The 15,708-nt window shown below is 43.4% G+C and overlaps 1 protein-coding gene across 1 annotated transcript in view; it reads left to right on the top strand.

Moving 5' to 3' along the window:
* Window positions 1–14,658, top strand: part of gdpd4a (glycerophosphodiester phosphodiesterase domain containing 4a) — a gene marked incomplete at both ends in the record, with an annotated part of 60,904 nt that extends 46,246 nt beyond the window's left edge. The window contains 8 exons of the mRNA XM_080731100.1: window positions 313–395; window positions 1,419–1,569; window positions 4,035–4,253; window positions 4,656–4,813; window positions 7,018–7,165; window positions 8,558–8,640; window positions 12,369–12,451; window positions 14,552–14,658. Of these exons, the coding sequence (XP_080587226.1) occupies window positions 313–395; window positions 1,419–1,569; window positions 4,035–4,253; window positions 4,656–4,813; window positions 7,018–7,165; window positions 8,558–8,640; window positions 12,369–12,451; window positions 14,552–14,658 (1,032 nt within the window). The remainder of the gene's footprint in view (window positions 1–312; window positions 396–1,418; window positions 1,570–4,034; window positions 4,254–4,655; window positions 4,814–7,017; window positions 7,166–8,557; window positions 8,641–12,368; window positions 12,452–14,551) is intronic.
* Window positions 14,659–15,708: the final 1,050 nt, after the last annotated feature.

Below are 15,708 nucleotides of genomic sequence, written 5' to 3'. Positions count from 1 at the left end.
GAGTTACCAGACTGTGATGATTTAGTCTGGGCAGAATGCAGATAGAGAGACTATTGGACAGAGATGGAGAGAGAGCGAGAGGAGAGGGATCCATGATTTAAAACCTGGCAATGGAAGTGACTGCTTGGCTCCATGTATAGTTGATACTGATGACATGATTATTGTCTCATTCTCGCTGTGTGTGTGTGTGTGTGTGTGTGTGTGTGTGTGTGTGTGTGTGTGTGTGTGTGTGTGTGTGTGTGTGTGTGTGTGTGTGTGTGTGTGTGTGTGTGTGTGTGTGTGTGTGTGTGTGTGTGTGTGTGCATCCTTTAGCTGGCTCCAGAGAACACTCTGATGTCGTTTGAGAGCACTGTGGAGTTTGGGGCAGCGGGACTGGAAACAGATGTCACCATTAGGTAAAGACACTATTAGCTAGATTTTCGTCCATGCCTTACTCCAATATCCCTAAACGACTTCGCCCTTTTTTACTATCTTGAAAAAACATTTTTAAATACTTAAAATAATTGTAGTTCAGCTATTTGAAATATTTAAAAAAGTTTTTAAAAATGTCTTGGCTGTCAGGCTTCGTGTGCTTGGCGTTTTGTGTGTAAAGCTGGGGAGACCTTTATGTGTGGGTGGGGGAGTTTCAATCTTGGAGCTTTTGGATTTAGTGCTTAAGAAGGCTGAAAGTGTGAGCTACTGAGCTCCCTGTGTGGTCGGGCTATAAGCTGGCCATTTGGCTGAGCCAGCAGCAGTAAGATGAGTGGTGTCCTGCACAGCCTCTGTCCAGACTGAGGGATGATCTCTGCATGCCCTTAGCCAGGTCAGTGCTTCCCAAACTGGAGGTCAGAAACCCCAGGGGGGTCCCCAAATTATTGATGATTATCTTAATGTGCAACGGTATAAGTGCATAATTTGCATACAGGCTATCTGCACGTTTCTAAAGTTGCAATTTAATGACTTTTAAGACCTTTTTAATACCAAATTGGGCAAGTTGTCAAATATAACGTAAGAAAAAGAGGCGAACATTGTGAAAATAGCCGATCTACATGCTGTGTGTGTAAAGCAATAGTCAAGGAGTTTGCAGGTCACAGAGCTTTAGGAGGTTTGACATCCGTCCAAAACGTTGGTGTGTTTCCAGAGGCAACGGCAGCTACCGTACGAGCATGCAGCTATACTTTATATACCTTTATTCTTTACTATCTGGTATGATGGAATGTTTGAAGACATTGCGCCCCTACAACATAATCATCAGGTATTATTTATGATTATACTTGGAGGAAGATCTTTAAAAAAAAAAGTGTACAGAAAGTGTTAAAATTATGTTTTTATGTGGCCACAACAACCTGTTCATTTGTATGCCTGGTTGTCAGGTGGGTGGTGACAAAATATCATGATTTATTATAAAATAAAAGCTCTCTCTCTCTCTCTCTCTCTAGTCATGACGGAGTGCCGTTCCTGATGCACGACGTCAGTCTGTCCAGGACCACCAACGTAGCGCGGGTGTTCCCCAACCGCACGCACGCCGACGCCTCCACCTTCACCTGGGCTGAGCTACAGCAGCTCAACGCTGGGGACTGGTTCCTAGCGGTGAGACCCACGCACGCACGCACGCACGCACGCACGCACACACACACACACACACACACACACACACACACACACACACACACACACACCAGGGACGTGCTGGGCCCCTGATTCAGCCCGGAAAAAAGAGTTGGAGAGGCCCTAATTTTCTTTTTTTTTAATATATATTTCGTCGTTGTCGGGTGGAAACCGTGTATGTCCACAACCGTTTGTTTTGTATTTATCATTTTAAAAATGATTTAAACTAGTGAAAACAGCCGATCTACAAGCACACAACGCCTCGCACCGCGAGGCGTTGTGTGCTTATAGATCTGCTGTTTTCACTACTTTTGTGCAACGGCCTTGTATGATGAAGCAGGGCTTTGCTTTGCGAAAAAATGTATAAATTTGAAACTGTAGGAAAACTAGTTGTGACGACAGTGACGATTTACTTGGAACGAAGGCCGACATTTTATTTTTATTTTTTTCCTAATGGCCGGCCTGGACCGGCCGGGAATGAACCGGCCGTTCGGGAGTTGTCCCGCTTTTCCCAATGGCCAGCACGTCCCTGACACACACACACACACGGTAGGTAGGTAGGTAGGTAGGTACAGTACAGTAGGTACTGTAGGTGGGAGGATGGATGAATGCCAACGACAGATACATCAGAGCAAGGTCTTTTCCCGGTTACATAACCAGAGAGAAGTCATTTTTTTTTCCTGTTGTGTTGTGTAAGTCCACACTTCACAAGAGCTACAGTAGCTCTCAAAGCTCATTTCACACAGTTTAAACTAGTATGAACTAGTTTCATATTCATACTTCACTTACATGAATTGTGAACTGCATTCCCAGTTCACCGAAAAAATGTACGAGTTTATGTCCATTTCCATTGTTTTTTCCATTTATTTTGATGCCAATACTTTTGTACTTTTACCTGATTTTGATTACCTCACTTTTACTTGTAACAGAGTGTTTCTACATTGCAGTATTGATACTTTTAATTAAAGGTAGGGTAAGTGATTTCATAAAAAAAGGGTCTATGTTCTGATAGTACTAGTTACTATAGAGTGTTTGGTCCATATTTGGACTTCAGCCTTTTCTCCTGTGAGGAGAAAAAAGCAGTTTCAAAAACTGTTGGGTGACACGTTTTCCTCCAATCAGGATAGAGTGGGGCCTTCCTCCAATCATGGTCGAGGAAGGCCTTACACCAGGGTTCCCCAATTAGTTTCCCCCAAAGGCCGAATCATGTCTAGGGTGCCAAGCCGAGGGCCACAACATTGCATGGGGCGACGGTGGCGTTCCCGCTACTCCAGCAACAGTTCAGATATCGATGTTGTCGGGTGTGTCCAAAACCGTTTGTTTTGCATTCATCATTTTAAAAATGATTTAAACTAGACCTTACCCGTACAAAGATATGTGCTCCAAAATATGTGTGGGTTGTGGGGAAAGTTACTGTAACTGGTGCGTGCGTGAGAATATGTGGGAGCATCATAATGTAAGGAGCAGCCCATGGAGGAGTGTATTTATGATTTCCATACCCGTTGGAAGATGACCCGGTGCATGCATGACCCATGCGAGAGAGAGAGAGAGAGAGAGAGAGAGAGAGAGAGAGAGAGAGAGAGAGAGAGAGAGAGAGAGAGAGAGAGAGAGAGAGAGAGAGAGAGAGAGAGAGAGAGAGAGAGAGAGAGAGAGAGAGAGAGAGAGAGAGAGAGAGAGAGAGAGAGAGAGAGAGAGAGAGAGAGAGAGAGAGAGAGAATGTGTGTCTCTTCACTGCAACATTCCTAACTGTGAGAGAGGTGTGTGTGGGGCTATGGGGTCCCATGGCCTGGAGGAACAGACCGTAACCCTGACAACAGGCTGAGCTGAACAGGCTGTGCTGTACAGAAGTGGTGAAGAAACGCTAATAGATAGCTTGAATTTGGTAAAAATGAAAATCGGGCTCCGTCAGCGTCTGTATAGTGCTAATGGCCAATGGCATATGTGAAAATTGGGATCAGTTGCTGAAGAGATAAAGGTGGAAATGCATTTGTGACTGACCTACTGACTGACTGACTGACTGACTGACCTCTCTCTCTAATTATTAAGTAGGACTAGTGAAAACAGCCGATCTACAAGCACACAACGCCTCGCATCGCGAGGCGTTGTAGGCTTGTAGATCTGCTGTTTTCACTACTTTTGTGCGACGGCCTTGTATGATGAAGCAGGGCTTTACTTTGCGAAAGAACATACAAATTTGGAGATACAAGGTTTCCACCTGACAACGACGATATACTTGCTGCTCTTATACTACCGTTATTACTGGGGTTGGTGGGGGCCAGACAGTAGCCCCCCCCCGGCCCGCGGGCCGCCTATTGAGGAACCCTGCCTGTCCCCAAGGCCTGTCCCCACTTGATCATGATTGGAGGAAGGCCCCCGCCTGTCACCAACTGTACATGGCTGTATGAATAAACTTTGATTTGATGGATGTATGGATCATGTGCTTCCAGAGGGATCCCTTCGGCACGGTGTCGTCCCTGTCGGAGGCGGCGCGCCTCAGGGCTCAGAACCAGAGCGTTCCCTCTCTGGCTCAGTTCCTGCAGGTGGCCTCCCGCAGCAACAAGCGGGTGATCTTTGACCTCCGCCAGCCGCCGTCCGGACACCCCTACTCTGACAGCTACATCAACACCACCCTGAGGGTGGTGCGAGCACATCTCAACTCCTCACAGGTCAGCGAGTGTGTGTGTGTGTGTGCGTGCGTGCGTGCGTGCGTGCGTGCGTGCGTGCGTGCGTGTGTGTGTGTGTGTGTGTGTGTGTGCGCGCGCGCATATCAAAAGATATCTCTTCCATTTTCAGGTCCTCCATCCTGCTGTATAAGCATTTTACTGTGAAGCCGAGCATGTTTAACCTGTGTAATGATGACAAGCTCCCAGCATGGCACCGTGAAAATGTGTGCAAATCTTTGAATATATGTATTTTTAAAGCAAACACTTGTAACTCAAATTTAGCTTCTGGGGGTCCCTGGAACTAAATATTTTGAGATGGGGGTCCCTGGTCAAATACATCATTTTTGGCCAGGGACCAAAGTAATAAATCGTTCCAGGTCTAAATGGAGTTACTCTGTGCTGCAGGTGCTGTGGCTTCCCTCTGAGGACAGAGAGCTGGTCCAGGCCGTGGACCCAGAGCTCCAGCAGACCTCCGGGGAGACGGCCTCCATACAGGAGCTGACCGACGGACACATCACCACACTCAACCTGCACTACAGCTCCATGTCCCAGCAGCAGATCAGGTAGGGTTTATACTAGGGCATTCACCAAATATTTGAATATTTGAATATCAAAGTCACTATTCGACGTTGTTCACCGAAGTCGAATATTTGCTTATTTTTTTTTGTTTTTATTGTTTTCTCTTTAAAAAAATATATAGTTTATAAAGCTTGGCTAGATAGGAAGTCATAAGAATGAGTTGTCAATGACCCTGGTGGATGAATTTGTTAATGCTCTATACTAGGGCTTCTCAAACCTTTTTAGTCACTGACCCCCAAAATAAACATATTTGAACTTGGAATTGTAGGTATTAATGCGACTCGGTTCCACAGATAAATATTGTGAAAATAGCCGATCTACATGCTCACAACGCCTCGCTTTGCGAGGCGTTGTGAGCATGTAGATCTGCTATTTTCACAATGTTCGCCTCTTGCTTACTTAATATTTGACAGTTTGGCCAGTCCTGTCGAATATTCGACTATTCGAATACTTTGAGGTCAAATAATTAGAATACTAAAAATCACTATTCGTGAATGCCCTAGTTTATACCATAGACATAGAAAGGTAGACGCCTCCTTCGGCTCTGGGGCATATGCATCGCGGGACTCTGCGACTGGGTCCCGGGACCGGGTGGGTCACAGAAACGGAAGTTGGTAGGCCAATCAGAGGCAGGAGGGGGCGGGTCTTTTTTGTATGCAGTCTCTAAGAACAGCTGAGCCGCGCAACACCGGAACTGGATGTTTAACAATAATTGAACTCTTACAGGTCCCATCAATTAAAGATCTAATAAAGGTCCATTTGGTTACCAACTATCCATCAGGTATCTTTTTTACTGTACTTGTGTATTTCCAATTTTCAATACTTTTACTTCTACTGTAGATTTTTATTATTATTACAAAACATACATTAACCACTTCAGCCCTATATACTGTACTGTAAGGGCCTTTGAAAAGAGCCAATCTACAAGCTCACAATGTGTCGCTTGTACTGTAGATCTGCTATTTTAACTTTTCTAAGTTTACTAGAGTGTTAGAACTGGGTGGAAACAATTGGAACATTCAACTCCATCGGGATTGGTTTTCAAAGCAGTGGGTGTATTATACAGTAAGTCTGTTAGTGCTGGTTTTCTCCACTGTTCTCGCTCCTGCATTGAATTTAGATTTCCCCAGACATAGCAGAAATCTCCAGTTGTCGCGCTGCACCAGGCTAACACAAGATATATTACTGTCCCCACCAGCTGAAACCTTAAGTTACATTTTGTCGTGCGATGATGATGTGTCTCTTGCCAAAAAAGAACAGATTTTCAGGCCTAAACCTTAACGCAATGCCTCGTTTATTTCACCCGAACATCTGTTGTGTTTGACGAGTGACACCATTACGACAACGTGAATTAGGCGTTATGCTTTCAGAGAGAGAGAGAGAGAGAGAGAGAGAGAGAGAGAGAGAGAGAGAGAGAGAGAGAGAGAGAGAGAGAGAGAGAGAGAAGCAGAGCGATGGAAATGATTCCTCCTTTGGAAAGGAGGAGAGGAGAGGAGAGCGGAGAGAATCCACAGATGGCAGGGTGACTCAGAGGTGTAACACAGTTACACTCTTTCCTTTCTTGACTCCTGGAGAATATTTCACCCCAAGAGATTAGACTATTTTTGACATGTGAACCATGACATGTGAGTCATCCATCTCATCATCCAACTTTCTGTCCGTCTGTCTGTCTGTCTGTCTGTCTGTGTACTGTCAGAGGGTTTCAGGCTTTGAAGGTCTAATGATCATGACACAGGCAGACAAACAGAGACGCAAAGACAGACAAACTGACTGATGACAGATGTCTTCATTAGACCTTCAAAGGCTGAAACCCTCTTTCATCTCTAGTCACAGACTAGTGTGTGCGTTCGTTCGTGCGTGCGTGCGTGCGTGCGTGCGTGCGTGAGTAACCACGACACATGAAAACTGTTTCACCTCCTTCAATTGTACATATTTTATTTTTGATTGTATTATATTGATTGATTGTATGGTATTACAGTATGTATACTTATGCTTTGGCAATGTAAACATACTGTATGTTTTCCAATAAAGCCCTGAATTGAATTGAAGAGTGCGTGTGTGCGTGCGTGCGTGCGTGCATGCGTGTGTGCACAGTATGTATGAGGGTGCGCTGTATTCACTTGTGGTACATTGGATTTACATTGGAAGAAGATCACTAATTATGTATGCATAATCCTCCTTTCCTCAGTAAGTACCAGTCGGTGAACATCAGCACCAACCTGTACGTGGTGAGCCAGACGTGGCTGTACTCCCTGGCCTGGTGCGCAGGAGTCCAGTCTGTCACCACCAACTCTGTCCACCTGCTGGCCAACATGCACAGGCCCCTGTTCCTCATGGTGAGTTTAGTGTTCACTTCAATAAGTAGCATGAGTCACACTAGTTACACTGACTTCATGTTGAGTTCAACCTCCATGCATTCACTGTCATCACACTAGTGATGGGTATTGACAAGACAGACAGACACCTGTACACATACAAGCACACGCACGCACGCATGCACACACACACACACACGCGCGCGCGATCCTGAAATGAACTGCTACACAATGACACGCGCGCACCAGCGCTCACTTCAAACTTGGTTAGATTTTTTGTAGTGCTGTTCAACGATTAAATATTTTAATCGCGATTAATCGCATGATTTAGCTAGTTAATCGCACGATTAATCGCAAATAAGTCATCAGCTTTTATCAGTTCACAATGTAACTTAGAGGGACATCTTTCAAGTCTTTCGTGGCCCTATTAACTTGGGAGTGGAAAAAATATGCTGGCTTTTTGCGAAAGTATGTTAATCTTTTATTCAAAATCAATTAAAAACCCAGATAAATCATAATGGTATTGCATTAAACAGACTGCAGCTGATGGTTCTAAGGATCTGCCTAATTTACTTAATCTGATTACTGTTGTGTCCACCTTTATCCCTTAATTATATTTTATATCAAGAGGGATGGACCTTGTAGCCAAAATAGCCAATATTGTAGCCAATGTTTGACCATTTTAGTTAATTACTTGTGAGAAGATTTGAGATATTAATAAAATAATTAAATTGTCACTTTATAAATGTGCAGATACCCTGTATATGTATGTTGGATTGTTTACTGTTGAGTGAGAAAACAATATTGCACATTAAGCTAATCATCTGGAGACCTCCCCAAATAATAGTTGAGATAATAATGTTGAGAAACAGTGTCCAAAGGCCAAATGGCTATAATATATAAATATGCGATTAATTGCGAAACAAATAATTAATCACGATTAACATAACGGTGAGTTAATCGCGATTAATTTAGTTAACTCGAACAGCACTCATTTTTTGTGAATAATCCACATCGTGTCATTTTTAATTGTTGCCTGTTTTTTTTTCTTCTTCTTTCTTTTAACAGTTTTGTTTATTCAAGGTTCAGGGCATAAGTTAAACAATAACTTACTTACATATTACACCGACAGAGGAAAGAAATGATAATGTAGTCGTATAAATGTAGTTATACAGGTCAAAAGAAGAAAAGGCATATTAAAAAGAACAAAAAATCTTAATTAGAATGCAAGTATTAAACTATCAAAGCAATAGCGTAATCCCACTCCAATAGTGAACACTTACAGATCGATCGTATACCCTGATTCAACGTATTCAAACAACAAATCAAGGACAAGCAGGCAAATAGGAGAAAATAAATTAATAAATAAATAAATGAACCAATAAAATGTTCTATTCCATTGTCTCTGTGCAGACTCCAGAGGACTACAGCATGATGTGGATTCTGACCGATGTGGTGTCTGCACTTCTCATAACTGCTGTCTTCATATTCCATTGGTGGGTGAACGCACACACACACACACACACACACACACACACACACACACACACACACACACACACACACAGGCACCTACACACACATGCACGCACGCACTCTCACACTACATCAATCAAACCGATTTGCCAAATTATGGCCACACTTGAAGAAACGGCAAGCACGCCAAGGGACATAATAATTATATTCTCTGATTGTGTCGACTAAAAAAAAAACATGAAAATAGGTTTGAGTTTTCCTCGTGTGATGATGAAGCCCATTTATGCAGCCTCACTTCAAAAACAGAAATCATTTTGCTTTTCTTTTAAATGTGTTTTCACACCTCAAACATTTACTTTGAGGTAATTGGCACTATTGGAATTGATTCAGCATGAAGAAATACGGGATTCTAATAACAGCTATGTTTTCATCCCACATACGAGTTCCCTGCAGCAGACTGGGTTTGTGTGAACTAACAAATCACTGAAGGAATAACAATGATATTAGTGCTTTAGTATAAAATCAGTACCCATGCAATGTGAACAAGGCCCAATGTCTTATGTACAGTAAGACAGGCATTCAGGGGTGTCACAGGAGCTGCCGTAGCTGAGAGCAATGGTTCTCAAAGAGGGGTCCGGGGAACGCCAGGGATCCAGGGGGTCCCCAGCAAAACATGTTACCTTGGCTATTTAAAAAATACCAGATATCTAAGCAACATCGTGGCATTATTATTATTTTGTAATGATTTTTTTAGTGTTTAAAAAAGCGAATTAAGTATGCCTGGTTTTCAGGTGGGTGGTGACCCAGCTGAATTTAGCCAAGGAAGTAACGAAAAATACACGGGGAAGGCAAATTTGCACATTACAAAACCACCCTGGTGGTCTATTAGTCATGTTAACTCCATAGACACATACAAAACAGAAGCGGTGGACAGATAAAACCTCTATTCTGAATGTATTTGGAGAGCTGGTATGACATGCTGACTATAGCAAAGTTAATAATTATTTAGTATAAACCATGCTATTATCTATAGGGTTGAATTGTCATGTGAAGCTTCACCAATTCAATGCAATAGACAGGGACACACATTTTGCTTTTTGAAAAAGCCTATTCATTCTGGACTGATATTTTACACGTACGAGACAGGAAAAACCTGTTCATTCTGGCCTGGAGTGACCATATATGGACATAAGGTAACATACATTGTGTTTTTGAAAAACCCTGTTCATTCTGGACTGAGATCACCATATATGGTAATTAAACGGACATTCTGTTTTTGAAAAAGCCTGTTCATTCTGGACTGAAATGACCATATATGGGCGTGATACACACAAAGCCATTCATTGGAAGCGGTTTTCACCGCTTCAAAAAGTAAAAACTATGGCACCACCTCTATAAAGAACTTTTGTATTTGTTACAAAAAGAAAATCAGACAGGGTCCAAAAAAGTGGTTAAGTGGCACGAAAAAGTTTGCCAACCACTGGTTTGGCGGTAGAGAGGCCAGATGGTCAGCGGTTTGACCCCTCAGCTGCCTCCTTCAAAGTGTCCCTGAGCAAGGCACTTAACCCCTCCCACCTCTCCACCACCAGCCAACCAGTTGAAGAGAAAAGTCAGAAATGAACATGGAGGATTCAACGGTGTTGTGTTGTTGTGCCTGTGAGTGCTGCGTGAGTCATAGCTTGTATAACACGGATCGGCTTGTTGTTGTGTATTACTATTAATGGATGTTCAGGGTGGGAGGCTGGCCTTGTTGACATGACTGATGTGTTCTTCACAGCTTCACAAAGAGAAATGTTCCCCGTGTGAAATAGTGGCAATGTGCGCGCGTGGGTGCGTGCGTGTGTGTGTTTTGTACACCATGAAATCTCTTAACACTGAGAGTTGCAAATCACTGTCGGACAGAAACCAGTCCATATTCTAACTTTTTGTGTGTTTTTTAATGCCCTACTTGATCATGCTACCACGTCGCTTTTCCAGCTTGTGGATCTGCAACTTTTGATGCTTTTGAATTTGAATCCTGAAAAGTAACAGTTTGGGGCATAATAAGAGGTTTCCACCCAACAGAGACGATATGGATAAACTAACAAAGAGAATTCTGCTGTAAATGGTGCATTTATATAGCACCTTTATCCAAGGCGCTTTACAGAGATTCTGCATTACATTCACACACCGATGGCGGAGGAAACCTGGGACAACTAGGGGTTCAGAGTCTTGCTCAAGGACTCTTCGACACTAACTCTGGGGGAGCCCAGGATCAAACTGGGAACCCTTTGGGAACCCTCTGCGTTCTAAGACGGCAACTCTACCCCTTAGCCGCTGCCACCCCTATCACAGTGTAAATAAGAGAGAGATGCAGGTCAGAAATATATTGAAATATTGAAATTGAGATTGAGAAACAAACCGTGTTTCTGTTCAACTCAACTCAATGTTTTTTTTATCACATCATAGGTGTAACAGTAAAGTGTGTGAAACTCTTTGACGTACGGCTTCCATTGTTACGGTTTTCAGAAAGGTGGACAGAGATGGAGAAAGAAACAAAAGAACAGAAACACAGATCAGATGTCAATATGAGCATAAGGTTCACAAGGCGGCGGTACTGTACTGTATATACATATGTTGCTCAGTTAAAAATAGTACGGAGATGAGGTCAGTTGAAAACAGCAGATGTAATAACAGAACTGAACTGAATGCTGCTTGTGGTTTAATGAAAATGTCATAATTAGTTAAAATGCAGCAGATGTAATAACAATAACAACTGTGTCATATTCTCATTCTTATTCGTTGTGTTTATGGAAGATCTACCGTGTTGTGAGCTTGTAGATCAGCTGTTTTATGTGCGTGACACAGCGTGCAACCAAGTAAAAAAAATCACGCATTACACTGGTTCTCCTCATGCACACACTCGCGCACATGCACAACACAGAAAGGGACTTTTTACCTGCTTAGCAAAGCGGCCGGTCAATGGATTGCATAGGAACCTAACTGTAACCATGGTAACAGCCAATGACAGGACAGCTCGTACAGGCAATGGGACGACTTGCAAAAACTATCGCTATGAGAGCTTTGTAAAAGCCTCGCAATTCATGCATCACAGACATGTATGATACAAACCCTATGGTCACAAATAATCACAGACAATGATAGTTGTTTATTATGGTAAACTTTTCACGTTGCGCACTTCTTGTGCAGCAGCAGCTGTCTGTCCGTGCTTCAAACATGTGGTACACGGCCTCGAGCAGAGCGGCTTGGAGCGGCAGGCTGTCCTCGCTCGCTGCATTTATATTGTTCAATCAATGTTGATTTAACTCTGTAAGTGTACAAATGGAAGCAAATGGACCATTTGTGTGTGATATTGTCTGTTTTAGGCCACCTTTTTATGTTAGAATGTTCTTTTGATTTGCATATTGTATTGTTATATTGTCACCTACTTGGGGTATTTAATTTTAACTCCCTATATAAACTTTAGTTACTTTAATGCACAAGCTGGTATAAAATGACTTCAGTCATTTCTAGTTTTTTTATTTCCACACAACAACTCCAAGGTATAGTATATCAATGTTGAAAATGAGTTGTATTCCCCTTTAAACATAAACATAATATTTCCCCCCTTCTTTTTTCCCAAAGGAGCTCTTTCTTCGTTTTCAACCTGCATGTTAAGCTTTCCATGTCTTGAACATTGCCTATGATCTATGATAATCCGCCAAGTATTTGTAGCAATGCTTTGTTTTGTTGTTGTGTGTCGTCCCAGGTGGAGAGAGAGAGGACTGCTGCCTTTCTGGTCAGGCAGCCGGCAGCCCCATGAGAACGGACCCTACAGCAAGTTCAGAACGGGTAGGACAACATGCTCTCCCTCTGGTCCCCGTCTGTCCCCCTCCTCCGCATGAGCACCTTCTTCTGTGTCCCTCCCAGTGGTGGAAAACCCCAAATGTTTTACTTAAGTAAAAGTACTAATACAATACTCTGCTACAAGTAATCTACAAGCTCACAATGTGTGAGCTTGTAGATCTGCTATTTTTTAATAGCCTAGGTAGGCCTATAAAATAGGGCAAAGTGGTTATGTATGTTTTATAATATTATAATTTGGATATTTGGATCCGGGATGTAGTGGAGTAGAAGTCAAAGTATTGGAAATTGTAAATACTCAAGTAAAGTACAGTACTTAAGTAAATGTTCTTAGTTACTTTACACCACTGCTCCTGTGTGTCCCTGTGTCCCTCCTCTGTGCATCAGCTTACTGTCTGTGTACGTCTACATAGAACTGCTCTGGATAGAAGGATACAACTTCCTGATGTATCACAGTTATTAAGATGCATGTATGCTTTGAGAGACTACTGTATGTTCTGTGTTTTCGAGCACTCATACCGTCTGCTACTTGCTGACAGTATCGTCACACAGTGTACGTGACTACACTTCCTTGTTTATGTTTCGTAAACAAGCAACTGTAGTCTTGTGCACCTCCGTGGTAACGGAGCTTAATGATTGATTTACTTTGTGATTGCCGTAGCTGCGTCGTTCATTGTATCGTTCACGTACAGTAGCAGTGCGAGCTAAGCTGTGATTGGGCTGCTTCAGTGGACACAGAGATACAGTAGAGATATACAGCGATAGAGACTGACACACCCTGTTCTAGACAGCTACTGTTGGCCCCTTCGGCGCCACCATGATGGATGTATTGGATAATTTTATTGCACAATAATAAATAGCAGAAGTGGTCATTTTGTTCTGTTGGAAAAAATACATGAATATAGAAAAAATGTAAATTGTCAAGTCGCCAAAACATTGAATGCTGTGTTGTGAAGGAGGGCCAATGTCTATCCATTGCAGTTCCATGACTATTATCGGTGGAGGTTTATAACCGCCAGGTTTCTCTGTGTCTGTGTTTCCATGTGTGTCTTTCTGCATGTGTGTGCGTGCGTGTGGGTCAGACTCTTCCGAGATGATCTGTGTGCGGTGGAACTCCCTGCACAGTGACTCTCCTACGGGGAGTGTCGTCTCCCTGCCCATGGTCAACAACTCCTGAAACCCCAGCATGTTCGCCCTGCCTGCCAACCACCTGTCACCCTGTACGCATCACCTCACTGTTCTGTCACCCTGTACACATCACCTCACTGTTCTGTCACCCTGTACACATCACCTCAATGTTCTGTCACCCTGTACAGTGTACACATCACCTCACTGTTCTGTCACCCTGTACACATCACCTCAATGTTCTGTCACCCTGTACAGTGTACACATCACCTCACTGTTCTGTCACCCTGTACAGTGTACACATCACCTCAATGTTCTGTCACCCTGTCACCCTGTACCTATTGCCTCATTGTTCTGTCGCCCTGTACAAATCACTGTTCTGTCAGCTTGTCACCCTGTACAAATCACTGTTCTGTCACCCTGTACGAAGCACCAACGTTGTATTTTTTGTAGTTACAGTGTTCAGTGTGTACGGCCCTTTGTATGATGATGCCTACGATACAGATGATGACCCTTGACCCCAGTATCCCCATTGGTTTAAGTTCTCAGTCCTGGGGACTGATTTCAGTCTTGAGGATTCCATAGGGGCTATTTCTGAGATCAGTGCAGATCCGCAAAGAAATATATAAATTAGGGAGAGGTGTAGCGATGGCCATGGCGTGAATGACAAAGTCGTCAAAACGCTGGTCAAGTGATCTCCAAACTAAAAAGCTGATTGAATTTCAAGATATGAGTATTTGAATTGGCCAGACTAGGATAGAATACAACAGAACTTCAGAAGATACTTCTATAAAATGAAACATGGATTGGCACACACATTCAGTGAAGGCAGTTCAGGTGCAATAGATTGGTGTGCGCTGTGCGTGCCATGTTTCAAAAATCACATATTGGGACATGGTCTGAAAATATTTTTTTCTTGGGATTGCTTTTGGCTTTAACCCCTGTATCCCCCCTCCCCTGCAGAGCTGAGCGACGTGTGGTCCATCTCTAGTCTGAACGCAAGGACGGACCCAAAGAGCACGCCCAGTTCACCCACAACACCCCACCTGCCCACCATCACAGAGGAGTGACTGGGAGAGAGAGAGGCAAAGGAAGAAGAACAGGATTCAGACAGAGTGATGTTTGTGTATCAAAAGAGAAACTGAGCATGTTGAAAGGGAGGGAGAGAAAGAGAGAGCGAGAGGAAAAGAGGGGTTAAGTAATGCCTAATTCATGCTGAAGTCGCCCGGCGAAAATAAGCAACCCTATCATCCTCACAACCTGTCACAGACGTGAGGCATTGTGAGCTTATAGATTGGCTATTTTGGTCTATGACGCCATCTTATGGCGAAGTATGGATCAGGCTTAGGAAATTCTCTGAGGACGGAATTGTTTTAAACTCGATGCGACGACGCTTTGAGTGGTGAATGTTAGAAGCCGTCCACTGTACAGTACTGGAACGGTGATTTTTGCCACTCGGGTCTGGCTGTGGAAATAAAACAAACAAACAAACAAATCATGAGCACCTTGGTGAATTTCTGACCGGTTACGCACAACGCTCGGATTGTTAACGTCTCCTGCAGTGATGTTCGTCTGGTTAGAAAATCTCGGAGGTGCAAAAACGGCGAAAAGAACTTTCGAGACAGATGTGGCAACCTTAAGAGAGATGAGCAAGGTGAGAGAGAGACAGAGGGAGAGAGAGAGGGAGGGGCAATAGAGAAGGTTGAGTGTAAAGAAGGTGAAACATGAGAAAGGTATCGACATAATAGGCCGGTAAGAAAGAGGGAAAAAAGAATGGTGGACTAGAAACATTAAAAAAACAGGGAAGCATACATACATGCGGAGAACGTGTGTCAGCTGGTATACACAGCAGCAGGTGTGGTGTTTGCAGTGGTAAAATGGACAAAAATGGACTCCCTCTCTTGCATTTGACGCAAGGGCTGGTTGTTTTAAAAAAGGAACTGAACTGCCAAAGCGAGCCTCGTTCACTGACCTCGCAGAGAACGGCTCATAGCCTACAGACCTGCTAGTGTTATAGCCTCCATCCTCCACAACAACAACAACAACACCAGGTTCAACCTCTGGCCGGTGAGGGCAAGCCTTCCCACTTTCCCCGGGATAGAGAATGGTGTTGCCACACT

Source organism: Nannobrachium achirus (genome assembly GCF_963921795.1).
Source record: "Nannobrachium achirus genome assembly, chromosome: 8".
Lineage (NCBI taxonomy): Eukaryota > Metazoa > Chordata > Actinopteri > Myctophiformes > Myctophidae > Nannobrachium > Nannobrachium achirus.
Note: the sequence above shows the minus strand (reverse complement) of the source record. Positions and strands in the feature narration are given on the sequence as shown.